Here is a 12,652-nt window from a genome sequence, read left to right as displayed (position 1 = left end):
AGTCCCAATTTGTGTAATATCTGGACCATTTGGTTGAGTAGAAGTGAAGTTGTAGGTCCCTTCAGCAGTATTGCGTATACAATGAAGTTTTAGTGCAAGAAATAATACACCATAGTTTTAATGCAAGAAATAGTACTAACCATCATGTAGCTCTCCCAAAGCTTCAAATAGAGGAAAAGATTTGTTGCGAAACTTCTTAGCCCTTGAAAATGACTGCACAATAAAGTCAAATTAAATAGAAGATTGGTGCCATGTTTTCATATATAGTGCAATGACACAGTTATTATCTAAAGCAACAACATACATGCTAACCAATAGGTACGAAAATAGTTCAAACCAACAGATACAGTTCAAAGTGGATGAGGTTCAATACTATTGGAGAAAGAAACTTACTTTGATTATGTTGTCCCATATCGGTGGATCAGCTTGAATCATACACCTTCTCTCATCCCAAGAAACTACGCTTTGTTTCCTTGCATCTTTCAATATCTTGTAATCTCTCTTTAACTCCTTTTCCTTTTCTTGGATTTGAGCTTTTGAAAATTGTAACACTATAAAAATCATCAAATAAAAATAATACAGTTAATTTATTAATGGTAATTATGGTAATGAATTTTATTTTAAGTGTTTGTTATTTATTTGCATTTGGAATGATTTTTGAATGCTCATGATTGATTTTGGATATTTAATAGCATTTCTTCTTAAATAAAAATCCAAATAAATAATATAATAATTATTAGTCCAAAAATAAATATTTTATTTATAAATATTTTTGGTATAATTATTATGAATTTTAGGGTTATTTAAAAATATATTTTGAAATTAGAAAAGAAATAGAAAAACCCTAACCTAACCCTAAAGGCCCACTAGGGCCCAAAATAAGCCGCAGTCGCGCTTCCGTGGCTCCCCAGCCGCCGCCACCACCTCCTTTTCCCCTTCCTCTCTCTCTTGCGCGCGGGCCCCACCCGGCCCTCTCTCTCCTCCCTTCTCCCTTCCCCTTCCCAGCCCCGCGCCGCCAGGAGCCCGACGTCAGGACGCCGCGCCGCCAGGAGCCCGACCGCGCCTAGCACCCCGCGCCTTGCTCGCGAGCCGGCCGCCCCGCGCACCGCGCTAGGACCCTGCCGCCGTGCCGCGCCCCACGGTCGAGGACCGCGCCCGAAGCCCCGCGCCCGACGCCGGTCGAGTCCCCCTCGCCTTCCCCAAGCTCATAATCGCCGCCCCATTTACTCTTCCCCCCATTACCTCTCTCCATTAGTGGTGAAACCGATGCCATCAATGGAGCTGATGCCGGTCGTTTCTTCTCCCTCCCCGGCGCCCTCTCCCCTTCTCTATAAATTGGACAACCACGCCCACGAGCCCTCCCTCCCTCCTCGAGCTCTCTCTCTCTCTCGCGCTGAGCTCGCCGTCGACTGGGTCGTCTGCCCCGCCGTCCGTGGAGCTTCGCCGGAGCTCGTGCTCGCCGTCCGCCCTCCCCGACCGGACCATCTGCGTCTCCCAGCCGAGCCCCTGTCCGTTCCCTATTCGACCGACCATTCTTACTTGTCGAGTTCATCCCTGCGCATGAGCGAGAACCCAAGGTTGAAAACAACCCCAAAATGTTGATTTATTTTTCTAAAGCGTGTTTTGAATTAATTTATGAATTTTGTGAATTATCGTTGTAATATTGAGATGATGTGATTTGGCGATTCATATGTATGTGAATCATTGAGTAAATGTGTATTAGACATGTTATTTGTGCGCAATGGTTTTGACGAAATTTGGTAGACATGTGGTAGAAATACTAAATAAGTGGTTTTATAACTAACTCTGTTTAGAATGAATTTTAATGTTTATTTAGAAGTTATAATCAAAAGGTTCATTTAGGCTCACTAAATAAATAATGGAAATTCTTGAGCACGGAATTAGTAAGTGGTGTAGAATTTATCTTGGTGCCAGAATTATAGGTTAATCATCGGTCTAAGTTATTTGTTCACTATCTTTTGCATGAAAATCCACTTAAGGGCCTATAACCTAGCTTTTCATAAAATAGGTGTTTAATAATAATGATCTTTTCGCATAAAACCTATTTAGACTTATATCTTAGCTTATCATAAGTGAATGTTTAACAATGATTTATAATGCTTCTAAAATTAATAACGTGTTTCGTAGCCTATTTACTTTAGATATATAACATATATCTTTTCTAAAAGGTTAAAAAAGTTTAATATTGTTATAACATGTTTTATCATCTTATAAACCCTGAATATTAGATATATCACATATGACGTTTTATAAGAGATTAAATTGGTGAACCTAATATTTGTATATTTTAATTAAGTTATTTTTACGCTCATGTCTTGTTTTATAAAGTATGGATCACACATTTCTGGAAAGAATACCTACTTATTATAACCATTACTTGCGATGTTTTTTTTGAAAAACGAATGCTCTATTCGTTAAGCGTTTTTTAGCTTTGCGTATGGTGAATGTTGTATGTTATTGAGTGGTGTTTGCTTCTTCTTGTTTGTTTGTGTGATATTCAGTGGTTGATCTAGTAGTTAAGAATCAAGATCTATTCCTATCCGTGGAAGAACCTCAAGTTTTCAATAAGCAAGGCAAGTGGACTTCTCCCTCTGCATACTTTGTTTGATCCCAAACAATACAATTAATAAAGTTTATTCTTGGATATATATATGTATAATTTGATGGGTTACCTATTCGGATATACCTTGATCAAACTTAGGTATTATACTTTACCTTCGTAGCTTTGCTATTGCTACAACTTAACTTTATGCAGTCACTCCTGTTTGTGATATTAATGTTCCAAATGATAAGTTTACATTATTGTTGCTAATCCGATGATTAAGCAAGATCATATGATATAATTGGAACATGGAGTGACCATCCAGGAAAACAGTGCTACCATGAGGGTGGTATGGGACGCCCTTGGCTAAATAACTAGGGAAGTCTTATGTTGGGTGCTGGTCGTGGTCGACCGGAACGGGGGCATCTGCCAAGCGCTTATATTTTTGGCTCAGGCAGATTGGATATGAGCATAGTTCCCAAGATTCACCCTGCAGACTGGTCTATAAGTTGGTTATGTCAAGTGTGCTTTATATAGTTTGACCATTTCCAGCTTTTGCATAATGAGGACTCTAGGGAAAAGCCTCATAGTGAGACCCTAGCCATTCACCCGGAAGGCTAGAAGGGGATCGTGACTCATGGGTAAAGATGCGCCACCTCTGCATAGTGTAAAACTGATATATCAGTCGTGCTCACGGTTAAGAGCAGCCTGGACCCTCACATGATAATTGAACTTGAAGATGGAAATAAATCATGGTCCTTTTTGATTCAATTGGTTCTGAGCATATGCTGGTGATTATTTATGTTGATGACATATATGCTGATTATGAATTATGCTTAACTGGGATTGGTATATACTTATACCTAGTAATCAGGTGTTGATAATAAAATGTTGACCAACTAAAATGTCAATCGCAGTAAACTTTAGCCTTACCTTGTTACCTTGCATTTCCCCCTCTTGCTGAGCCCTGACCATAAGTGAGCTCACCCTTGCTTAATTTGATCAGAAGTTTGCAGATAAAGTTATGATGCTGAACTCCATGGATGCTAGTCTAGTGATACACCCGGTCATCTTCCTGTGGATGGATGTCCATGTTTCGCTGTACTTTGATGAATAAAGGTTAAGACATTATGTCTGTTCGAAGTGTAATATGTTAACATAATCTTTATTTGCGCCTTTATGCATTGTTCTTTTGATATATTACACTTGTGACATCAACATATGTGTGAAAATAAATCATGGCACACATATTCTATGAATTCGGTTTTGCCCCCTAAAACCAGGTGAGACAAAAATCCTGCATATCTTTCCCTCTCTTGAAACGAGGCATTATGGCTGAGCATGTATAAGAAGAATGCTAGCTTTTTCTCGACCTTAATTCTTGTATCATGAACCAGCCCCTCCCTTCTAAGATAACTTGCCAACGATTTGAAATTTTCAGGCTCCATCCTAAACGCTACCCGACAGTTCTTCAAATGACCTTGAAGCAACTCCTGAACATGTTCTTCGCCACTTAACTTTGATGTATGTCTTTGCTTCTTTTCCCTTGCTATGTTTGAACTAAAGCCAATATATATAGCATAGAAAAAAACAGCATCATATCATCCTCATCCTCATCCTCATCCCTTATCTTTCTAAGGTGATCTCTTAGTGTCACATCCATTGCTAACTAAAAAGAAATTCATAACAGAAAATAAACACCAACAAAAACAGAACATGATGTAATAAAGAACATATAGGATATAACAAGTACCTAAAGGATAGGGTATAGGGTCCCAAGACGGTGGAAGCTCGTCTTCGCCAACTCAAACCGATGCAGGGATAATCTAGAAATATAATAGGTTTTTGTTAGAAATACATCTTGACAATTAATTGGAAATAAATTGGAAATAAATGAGATTTGTATTGGCAGAGTTCTTCTAATAATTGGAAATAAATGATTGTATTGTTTGATCTAGCATTTAGACCTATTTTCTTCAAAGCCAGAAGAGCAGGTAATCAGTGAGTAACTAATATATATATATATGCTCTCGGGAGTATTCTGTGCATATAACTAGTAGTTTTGACCAATCACAATTCACAACTAATGATGGTGGGTAACCATTATAAACTATAAACTATAAACATCAAGAGTACAACCATAGACTCCAGGTGAAGAAATACAGGCTATTGCAATTGCAACATGGCTTTAAGACGGCCACCAATCGAATAAGTACCCTTTTTTGTTTCTAATCTTTTCAGATACCAATTGTGAAAACAACGCAAGACTCCATCAGACTTGTGCGTTCACAGAAGTATGACTTAGTCCAAACATCAATTCAATCAAATACCAGCAATAATATATGCCATTTTAGAGCCAAGTGGATCCAACGTATGCAGCATGGAAATTCAACGCAGCAGTTCACACATGTCAGCACCAAGCACCAGCTTAGTGGCCCATAACATCAAGAAAGATATGCACAGTATGGAACATGCAAGATGGACAGAAAAGAAGTAGTAGCATTTATTGCACCTACAGGCGAACCAAATATTTCTTAACAGGATCCTCATCAATAGATAAAAACCACCTGGAGGTTGTTTCTAGATTATTAATATGACATTTTTTGGCACAGTCTCATATCTTTGGAATCACAATCAGCTGATGAAAATGCAAAATGTAGGAATGGATTAGCAAGGAGACATGAGTATTAGAACGCAATGGTTACATGAGACTGCAGACAATCAGTCGATGTCCAGTTAACGGAACCGCGCAGACGACAGAAATCTCTATGAAGAAGAATAAATATGAGGAAGTCCACTTCATTTGTATCTTTATTCAGTGGACTCAGCAACCCATCATGGCACAGTTATACACAAAGTTCCCAGATGGTCGCCTGGAAATCAAATTCCACACGGGCGACCGCTCATCTGGGATCCACGAGTTGAGCTCAATGGTACCACCGGTATAGGTCCACGGACCTACGATGACAATCAAGCGGTCACAGCATGCTTGGAAGGCAAGCCCCCACCCATTCATTGACACAGACCGATTGAAGTCATGGGGTTGCTCCCGGTGGTGATAGAACTCCATGATGGCATCGACACAAGAATCAAGAACCCTAAATGCTTGAGGAGATCGATGCCGGAGGAGATCCTAGCTAGTTGCGATAGAAGAGACAAGAGGAATAAGAATACCGGGGAGAAGGTGGCCGCCGGAAGAGATCAACGCCGGAGAGGGGAATCTCGCGTCGCCGCCACCGCCTTCGCTTGCCTTCACACGTGCTGCTTCACGTACGTGCGCTTGACGGGATATGTTCCACCCCCTATCGACCGGGCATCGTTCCTAGATCGGGGTGGCGGGGAAAGGCCGGGCTCAGCCGGGATGCAGCCCATGCGAGGCTTAATCGAACGCTATTTTCTTTTGGGCCGAGATTCCTTCCAGACGACGGAGGTCCACGAGGATTGGGCTGTGATCCCCGCCAGGAAGGGGATAGCCATTACTTAAACTGAACAAAAAATTACTCTACCAACTATCTTCTTCTTCCCCTCTCTGTGTTTCTCTTCTACCTCCTCGATCTATTCGTCTCTGTATTGGAGTGAGTAGCTGACAATTGGTATCAGATTCACCGGTTCTTAGGCTGGCGCATGGTTATTACACCCCGTCGTGCCAAGCAGACGAGACTAATGGAACCAAATCTCAAGCTGGCGATGGAGGAACAATCAAGGACCCTCTACGACATCAGTGATCGATAGATGGCACAGGACGCACGCTGGACTCGACTGGAGTCCACCGTATCCCAAAACTCAACTTCAATCTAGTCGCTGGAGGCAGCATTTGCCCAGGCAGATCCATCTGCGTCGCGAGCGGCCTAGCTAACGGAAATGGCCGTTCGTCGAGTCGGTGGCGACTACACGCGTGGGGGCTCTAGAATTCGCCACCGCCGCGTTCGAGACATGGCGCCCATTCATCGAGGATGTCGTGGACGACACCTAATACTCCGTCGAGCGGCCGCGGGGCGATTTCTCCAATGTCGTGGCTCCGCCGAATCGTGCCTGACCACCGACCTTCCACAACGTCACCGAAGTACTAGGACCTCTTCCTTCGGCTGCGGAGCACTCACCTACTACCGCCTACAAGGCCGATGGCCCGTATGGGCACCGCGCCGATCACGACTATTAGGTGACTGGTTTTGGGCACATCTATACCCAAACCCATCTCCTGCCCAATGGTATGCCCACTTGCTGGTTTCAATCTCCCTACGATCGCATGAACCCTCTCTATGATCATACTGATAATCTAGTGACCAAGGCTCAGCTTCCTTCCGATCTGGATAAACTGCCTAGGGCCAACTTTCCTAGTTTTGATGGGGAACATCCTAAATTGTGGCAAAAACATCGGGAAGATTACTTCACAATGTACGAGGTTCATCCCTCAGTGTGGATCCGGATGTCTACAATGCATTTCTCCGGTGCAGCTGCTAGGTGATTGCAATCCGTAGAGCCTCAGCTAGCTTCTTCTACATGGGAACAATTTGGGTATATGTTGAAGGCACCCGATTTTAAGGGCAAAATCGAATGTATAGTATATGTGTGCCAGGATTTTTTTTCACACATATGTTGACACCATAAGTGTAATATATCAAAATAACAATGCATAAAAGCGTAAATAAAGATTATATTATCATATTACACTTCAAACAGATATAATGTCTTAACCTTTATTATTCATCAAAGTACAGCAGAACATGGACATCCTTCCACAGGAAGATGACCGAGGAAATTACTAGACTAGCATCCATCGAGTTCATCATCCAAATCTTTCATCTGCAAACTTCTGGTCCAAAATTAAGCAAGGGTGAGCTTACTTATGTTGAAGCTCATCAAGTGGGGTGAAAAATGCAAGGTTAATAAGGTAAGACTAAAGTTTATTACGGTTAGCATTTTAGTTGGTCAACAGTTTATTATCAACACCTGATTACTAGGTATAAGTAAATACCAAACCCAATTAAGCATAATTCGTAATCAGCATATGCTCAAACCACTTGAGACCATCAACATAAAGCTTAACCTCTTGAACGAACCACTTAAGCATACAACTTAAACAAAACAGATCACGATTTATTTCCATCTTCTAGTTCAATTATCATGTGAGGGTCTAGGCTGCTCATAACCGTGAGCACGGCTTTTATATCAGTTTTACACTTTGCAGAGGTGGCACAACTTTACCCACAAGCCATGTATCCCATCCAGCCTGGGTTGGCCAAGCCCGTAAACACTTCCGAGGTGAATGGCTAGGGATTTACTATGAGGCTTTCACAGAATACACTCAATACAAAGCAACCCACTAAGGTTTCTACGTCAGTATTGGTGACCCTCTGGGCGAGGTATCTTAGCCAAGACTATCACCCCATGTTAACGTGAGCTGCCACCAAACCACTGTCGCCCCCTCTTGCCCATCTTTCAGGTAAGGTTGCTAAGCACTAAGCATACAAAGGTAATTACCAAAGCTAGAGCCCATGATAGCACTCGTGGTTACACTGTTTTCCTGAGTGGTCACTCCATGTTCCAATTATCACAATATGATCTTGCTTAATCATCGAATTAAAAACAATAATGTAAATTTACCATTTGGAACATTAATATCATCAGTAGGAGTACCAACATAAAGTTAAAGTTGTAGCAATATCATAGCTACTTAGATCATAACTCATGTTAAACAAGAGATAAGGTTGGAAAGGTTAGATGTATCTGAATAGGTAACCCATCAAATTATGCACATATCCAAAAGTAAACTTTGTTAAATGTATTGTATGGGATCAGACAGAATATGCAGGGGAAGAAGTCCACTTGGCTTGCTTATAGAAAACTTGAGTTTCTTCCACGGAATAGATCCTGATTCTCAACTACGACATCAATCACTGAACATCACATAAATAAACAAGAAACAAACACCATTCAATAACATACAACATTCACCATAGACAAAGCTAAAAGAAAGCGTAACGAAAAGAGCATTTGCTTTTCAAAAACATCACAAGCAGTGGTTATAACAAAAGGCGCTCTTTTGTAAAAGGTTTGGTTCATACTTATAAACAAGACATAAGTTTGGACATAATTTAATATAAAAATATAAACATTAGATAAACCCTTTTCATCTTTTTAGAAAAGACATATATTATATATCTAAAGTTATAGGTTCACTAGATTATAAATACATTATAAAACATTAATAAACATTTATTTATAAAAAACTAAGGTATAGGCTTAGATTAATTTATCTTTGATTTATTATTTAGGAAAACTATATTCAAGATCAATATATAAACTAACATTTTAATTATAAAAAGATCATGAACACTAATTTCTTTATTTTATCATTTAGGAAAAACTAAGTGGTATATATAAATAACCTGGACACAATTTGGTGGATGGATTAGTCATGATTAGAAAACTAATTAATTCATTTTAAATTGGAACAAATGATCTAATTCATTAATAAGGAAACTATGTTCGACATTATAAACTATCATTTTATTTTTATTAAAAAACATAAGGCATATATTTTTTATGAAAACTATATTGAATACAAAATATAAACTATGCTGTGGGGACGTGGGGCGCTAGCGCTGTGGCGCACGCCGATGGGGCTGGCCACCGGCGGCCATCGCCGGAGCAACGACGTGACTTCGTGCTTGGCGGTGATGCGCATGCGCGAGCGGGCTCCTGCGCAAGGATGTGGCCAGGACGAGGGAGGGTGGCCAGCCGCAGCTACGACAGCTTGCCAGCTGAAGAGCAGGTGCTATGCGCGGAGAGGGCTCGCCAGAAGCGAGGCGCGAGCACGGTCACGACTACGGCTGTGAGGCGGCGCACACGTCACACAAACCCAACAAAAGAAGGGGATAGAGATGGCAATGGGTACTCGTGATCCGATATCCGATGGGTATTTACTCCATTAGTGTATGTATGTTGGCTAAATATTCTACCCGTGGTCTGTTATTGGACAAAAATCTTCACCCAATGGGTAAACGGATATTAAAACTTTCCACCTTCATCCATACCCGTTAACCCGTGGGTATAAAATATCCAATATAAACTTAGCCCAAACATAAACTTAGACTTTAGTCATCCATCTTTTTTACTATTTAACAACCTTTTATGTCATAATGTTATAAAAGGCTTAACGATATGTTAATAATCATGTAATGGAACATGTAATTCAACCCATGTGTGTTGATGGATGGTTAAATGATGCTAGAAATTTTGTAATGATATTTAGATGGATATACTTGATATTTGTATAATATAATATTTTGATAAATGTTTAATTTTTGTGGGTACGAGTGACCCGATGGGTGACCCATACTACGTGGGTATATGTATGGAGGTAAATCTATATCTAATAGTGTATATGGGTGACCCGATGAAGTTATTTTTTTGTCGTAGGTATAAATATGAGGTAGTAATACCCTATGAGTATTTATGTATTGCCATCTCTAGAAGGGGAGTGCGGGGTTCTTCACCTTGGAATGGAGAGCTCGTGCAGAGAATGCCACGGCAGACGGTGGAGCTCCTCCGCACGACGACGAGCGTGACGCAGGGCGAACATGATTGTGTCAGACGTGGCGCGACAGTTGGTGAGGCTCGCGGCAACGCAGGGACTAAGCGGCGAGTACAGTGCGGCTTCCTCCGGGCATCGACCAGCACAACACGGTGGGGCGGCGTGGCGTCGACGGCGAAAGGTGAATGCTAGCGGCGCTGGGGCACAGCGAACGTCGGTGAGGGGCAGTAGCACAGCACGGACAAGCTGAGCAGAGCAGGGGAAGGTGCTTGATACGGTGCAGTACTGTGGATGACAGCGGGCGGTGCTATGAACTCCGGCGACGGCGGCGGATGGTGGGGGGAAGCTCAGGAGTCGCGCTGGTGGCAGAGAACGGGAGAAGCGGCAGCGCTGCACTATGCTCGCGATGGCTAAGAGCGAGGGTGAGAGTAAGGCTGCATACCATGGCGAGGCTCGAGGTAGCTTATATAGGTGCACGACTGGAAGACGAAGCATCGAAGGTCGTGGGGAGTGGAGGAGCAGCTGCATCACTTGATTCCTTAGGCTATTCTCAATGGGGGGTTTCATGTCCCAGTTTCCAACAATGCCACGTCAGATTGGAGGTTGAATGAAACACCATGTCTCAATAAAGAGTTTCATTTCACTGTTTCCTAAGCTAACCAGTGCAATTAAATGCTAGTAAGTCTCATGATCTAGTGTGCCATGTACATTTGTAGCCAAAAAATAGTACGCTTCCTTGAGATAAATGTCCTGCCATATATAAATAAAAATGGGCACTTCCATTTCAGTTCATACAGGACACGTATTTTTGCCAAATATGCTCAACCATCATAAATACAGGACACATATTTTTGCCAAACATTACATTTCAGTTCCCACATTTGTAACATATAAATATAATACGTACCATCATAAATACTTTTTAACGACGCCCGTATTTTTGCCAAATATGCTCAACCAAGTCTTTCTTCAATTTTAGATGAGTTGTACGATCTTGAAGATCTGATTGATTCTCTAGCACTCTTTCAAATGGAATTGATTCACCAAAGGAGAATTCAGGTTGTTCGACGATGGCAGAACTTGCAGCCTCATTCAAATCCAGATTCTCTTCAATATCCTCTTTCTTCTCATCTTCGACTATCATGTTGTGAAGTATGATGCAAGCTACTATAATGTTCTCGAGCTGTTTTTTATCATGTAGACGAGCTGGTCGCTTCAAAATACACCATCGACGTCGTAGGACACCAAATGCTCGTTCAATATCCTTTCTTTCGCCTTCTTGATGATTAGCAAACTCCTGATCTTTGTCATTGATAGGCATGGATATTGACTTAACAAAAATAGCCCATTCCGGATATATTCCATCAGCTAGATAGTAACCTTGGTTGTATTGATTCCCATTAACCGTATATTGCACCAGAGGAGCTTGCCCTTTGAGTTCTCGGATGAACAATGATGATTGTTGCAGGACATTGATATCATTATTAGAACCAGCAACACCGAAGAATGCATGCCAAATCCAAAGATCATGTGAGGCCACAGCTTCAAGAATCAGAGTTGGTACTTTTTGATCACCTCGAGTGAATTGACCCTTCCATCCAACAGGACATCTTTCCCATTGCCAGTGCATACAGTCAATACTCCCCAACATGCCAGGAAATCCTCTACTCTCTCCAACTTTTAGCAAACGTTCAATGTCTTCCACTGTAGGCCGTCGCAAATAGCTTTCACTAAAAACAGCAATAATACCTTCTACAAATTTTTTCAAAGCTTCTAATGCAGTTGTGTCACCAATCTTCAAATATTCATCTAGGTGATCAGCTGCACTGCCATTAGCCAATTGGCGTATTGCTGCTGTACATTTTTGTAATGGTGTGAGGCCTTGACGACTAGTACAATCTATCCTTGTAGTGAAATAGTCAGACCACTTACCTAGCTCCTCAACAATGTGTAGAAAAAGTGGTCTCGACATACGATATCTTCTACGAAAAATAGATGTAGGATAGAGAGGATTCTCGGAGAAGTAATCATCATACAGTTTTTGTTGAATCTCTTCCCGTGGTCTTCTGATGTACTTCCTCGGACGAAGACGATGATCTGATGCCACTTCATGAATAGCTTCGACACTGGCTTTCAAAAAATCAGTGACCTCAGAAACAACATCATCCATTATGTTATCCTCAGCGAGAAAATCATCTAACAAAGAATTACTAGATGGGACATCTGACATCTTGTGCTATCTTGTGCTGGCGTGCAAATGGTGCAGGCCTGGTATGCACAGGCCATGTCCTATATATATACATAATAGAAATAATTCAATTCACAATAGACTATTCAGTTCACAGTAATAATTCAGTTCACACAGACATAATTCAGTTCACAGTAGACCTTTCATTTCACAGAAATAATTCAGTTCGCACTTGACTTTTCATCTAAAAAAACATTTCAGTTCACACAGACATTTCAGTTCACACAGACATTTCAGTTCACAAAAAAACAAGGCATACACGAAAACATTTCAGTTCACACTGCATTTTCCTTTCAGTTCACAC

The 12,652-nt window shown here is 41.3% G+C and overlaps 1 protein-coding gene across 1 annotated transcript; it reads right to left on the bottom strand.

The window, feature by feature from the left end:
- Window positions 1-11,022: 11,022 nt before the first annotated feature.
- LOC109945919 (uncharacterized) lies at window positions 11,023-12,135 on the bottom strand. Its single transcript, XM_020552305.1, has one exon. The coding sequence runs from the start codon at window positions 12,070-12,072 to the stop codon at window positions 11,023-11,025; it is 1,050 nt and encodes a 349-aa protein (XP_020407894.1). The 5' UTR covers window positions 12,073-12,135.
- Between the last annotated feature and the right edge of the window lie 517 nt (window positions 12,136-12,652).

The sequence above is a fragment of the Zea mays genome, chromosome 4, assembly GCF_902167145.1.
Source record: "Zea mays cultivar B73 chromosome 4, Zm-B73-REFERENCE-NAM-5.0, whole genome shotgun sequence".
Taxonomy (NCBI): domain Eukaryota; kingdom Viridiplantae; phylum Streptophyta; class Magnoliopsida; order Poales; family Poaceae; genus Zea; species Zea mays.
This window is presented reverse-complemented; position numbering and strand designations above follow the sequence as displayed.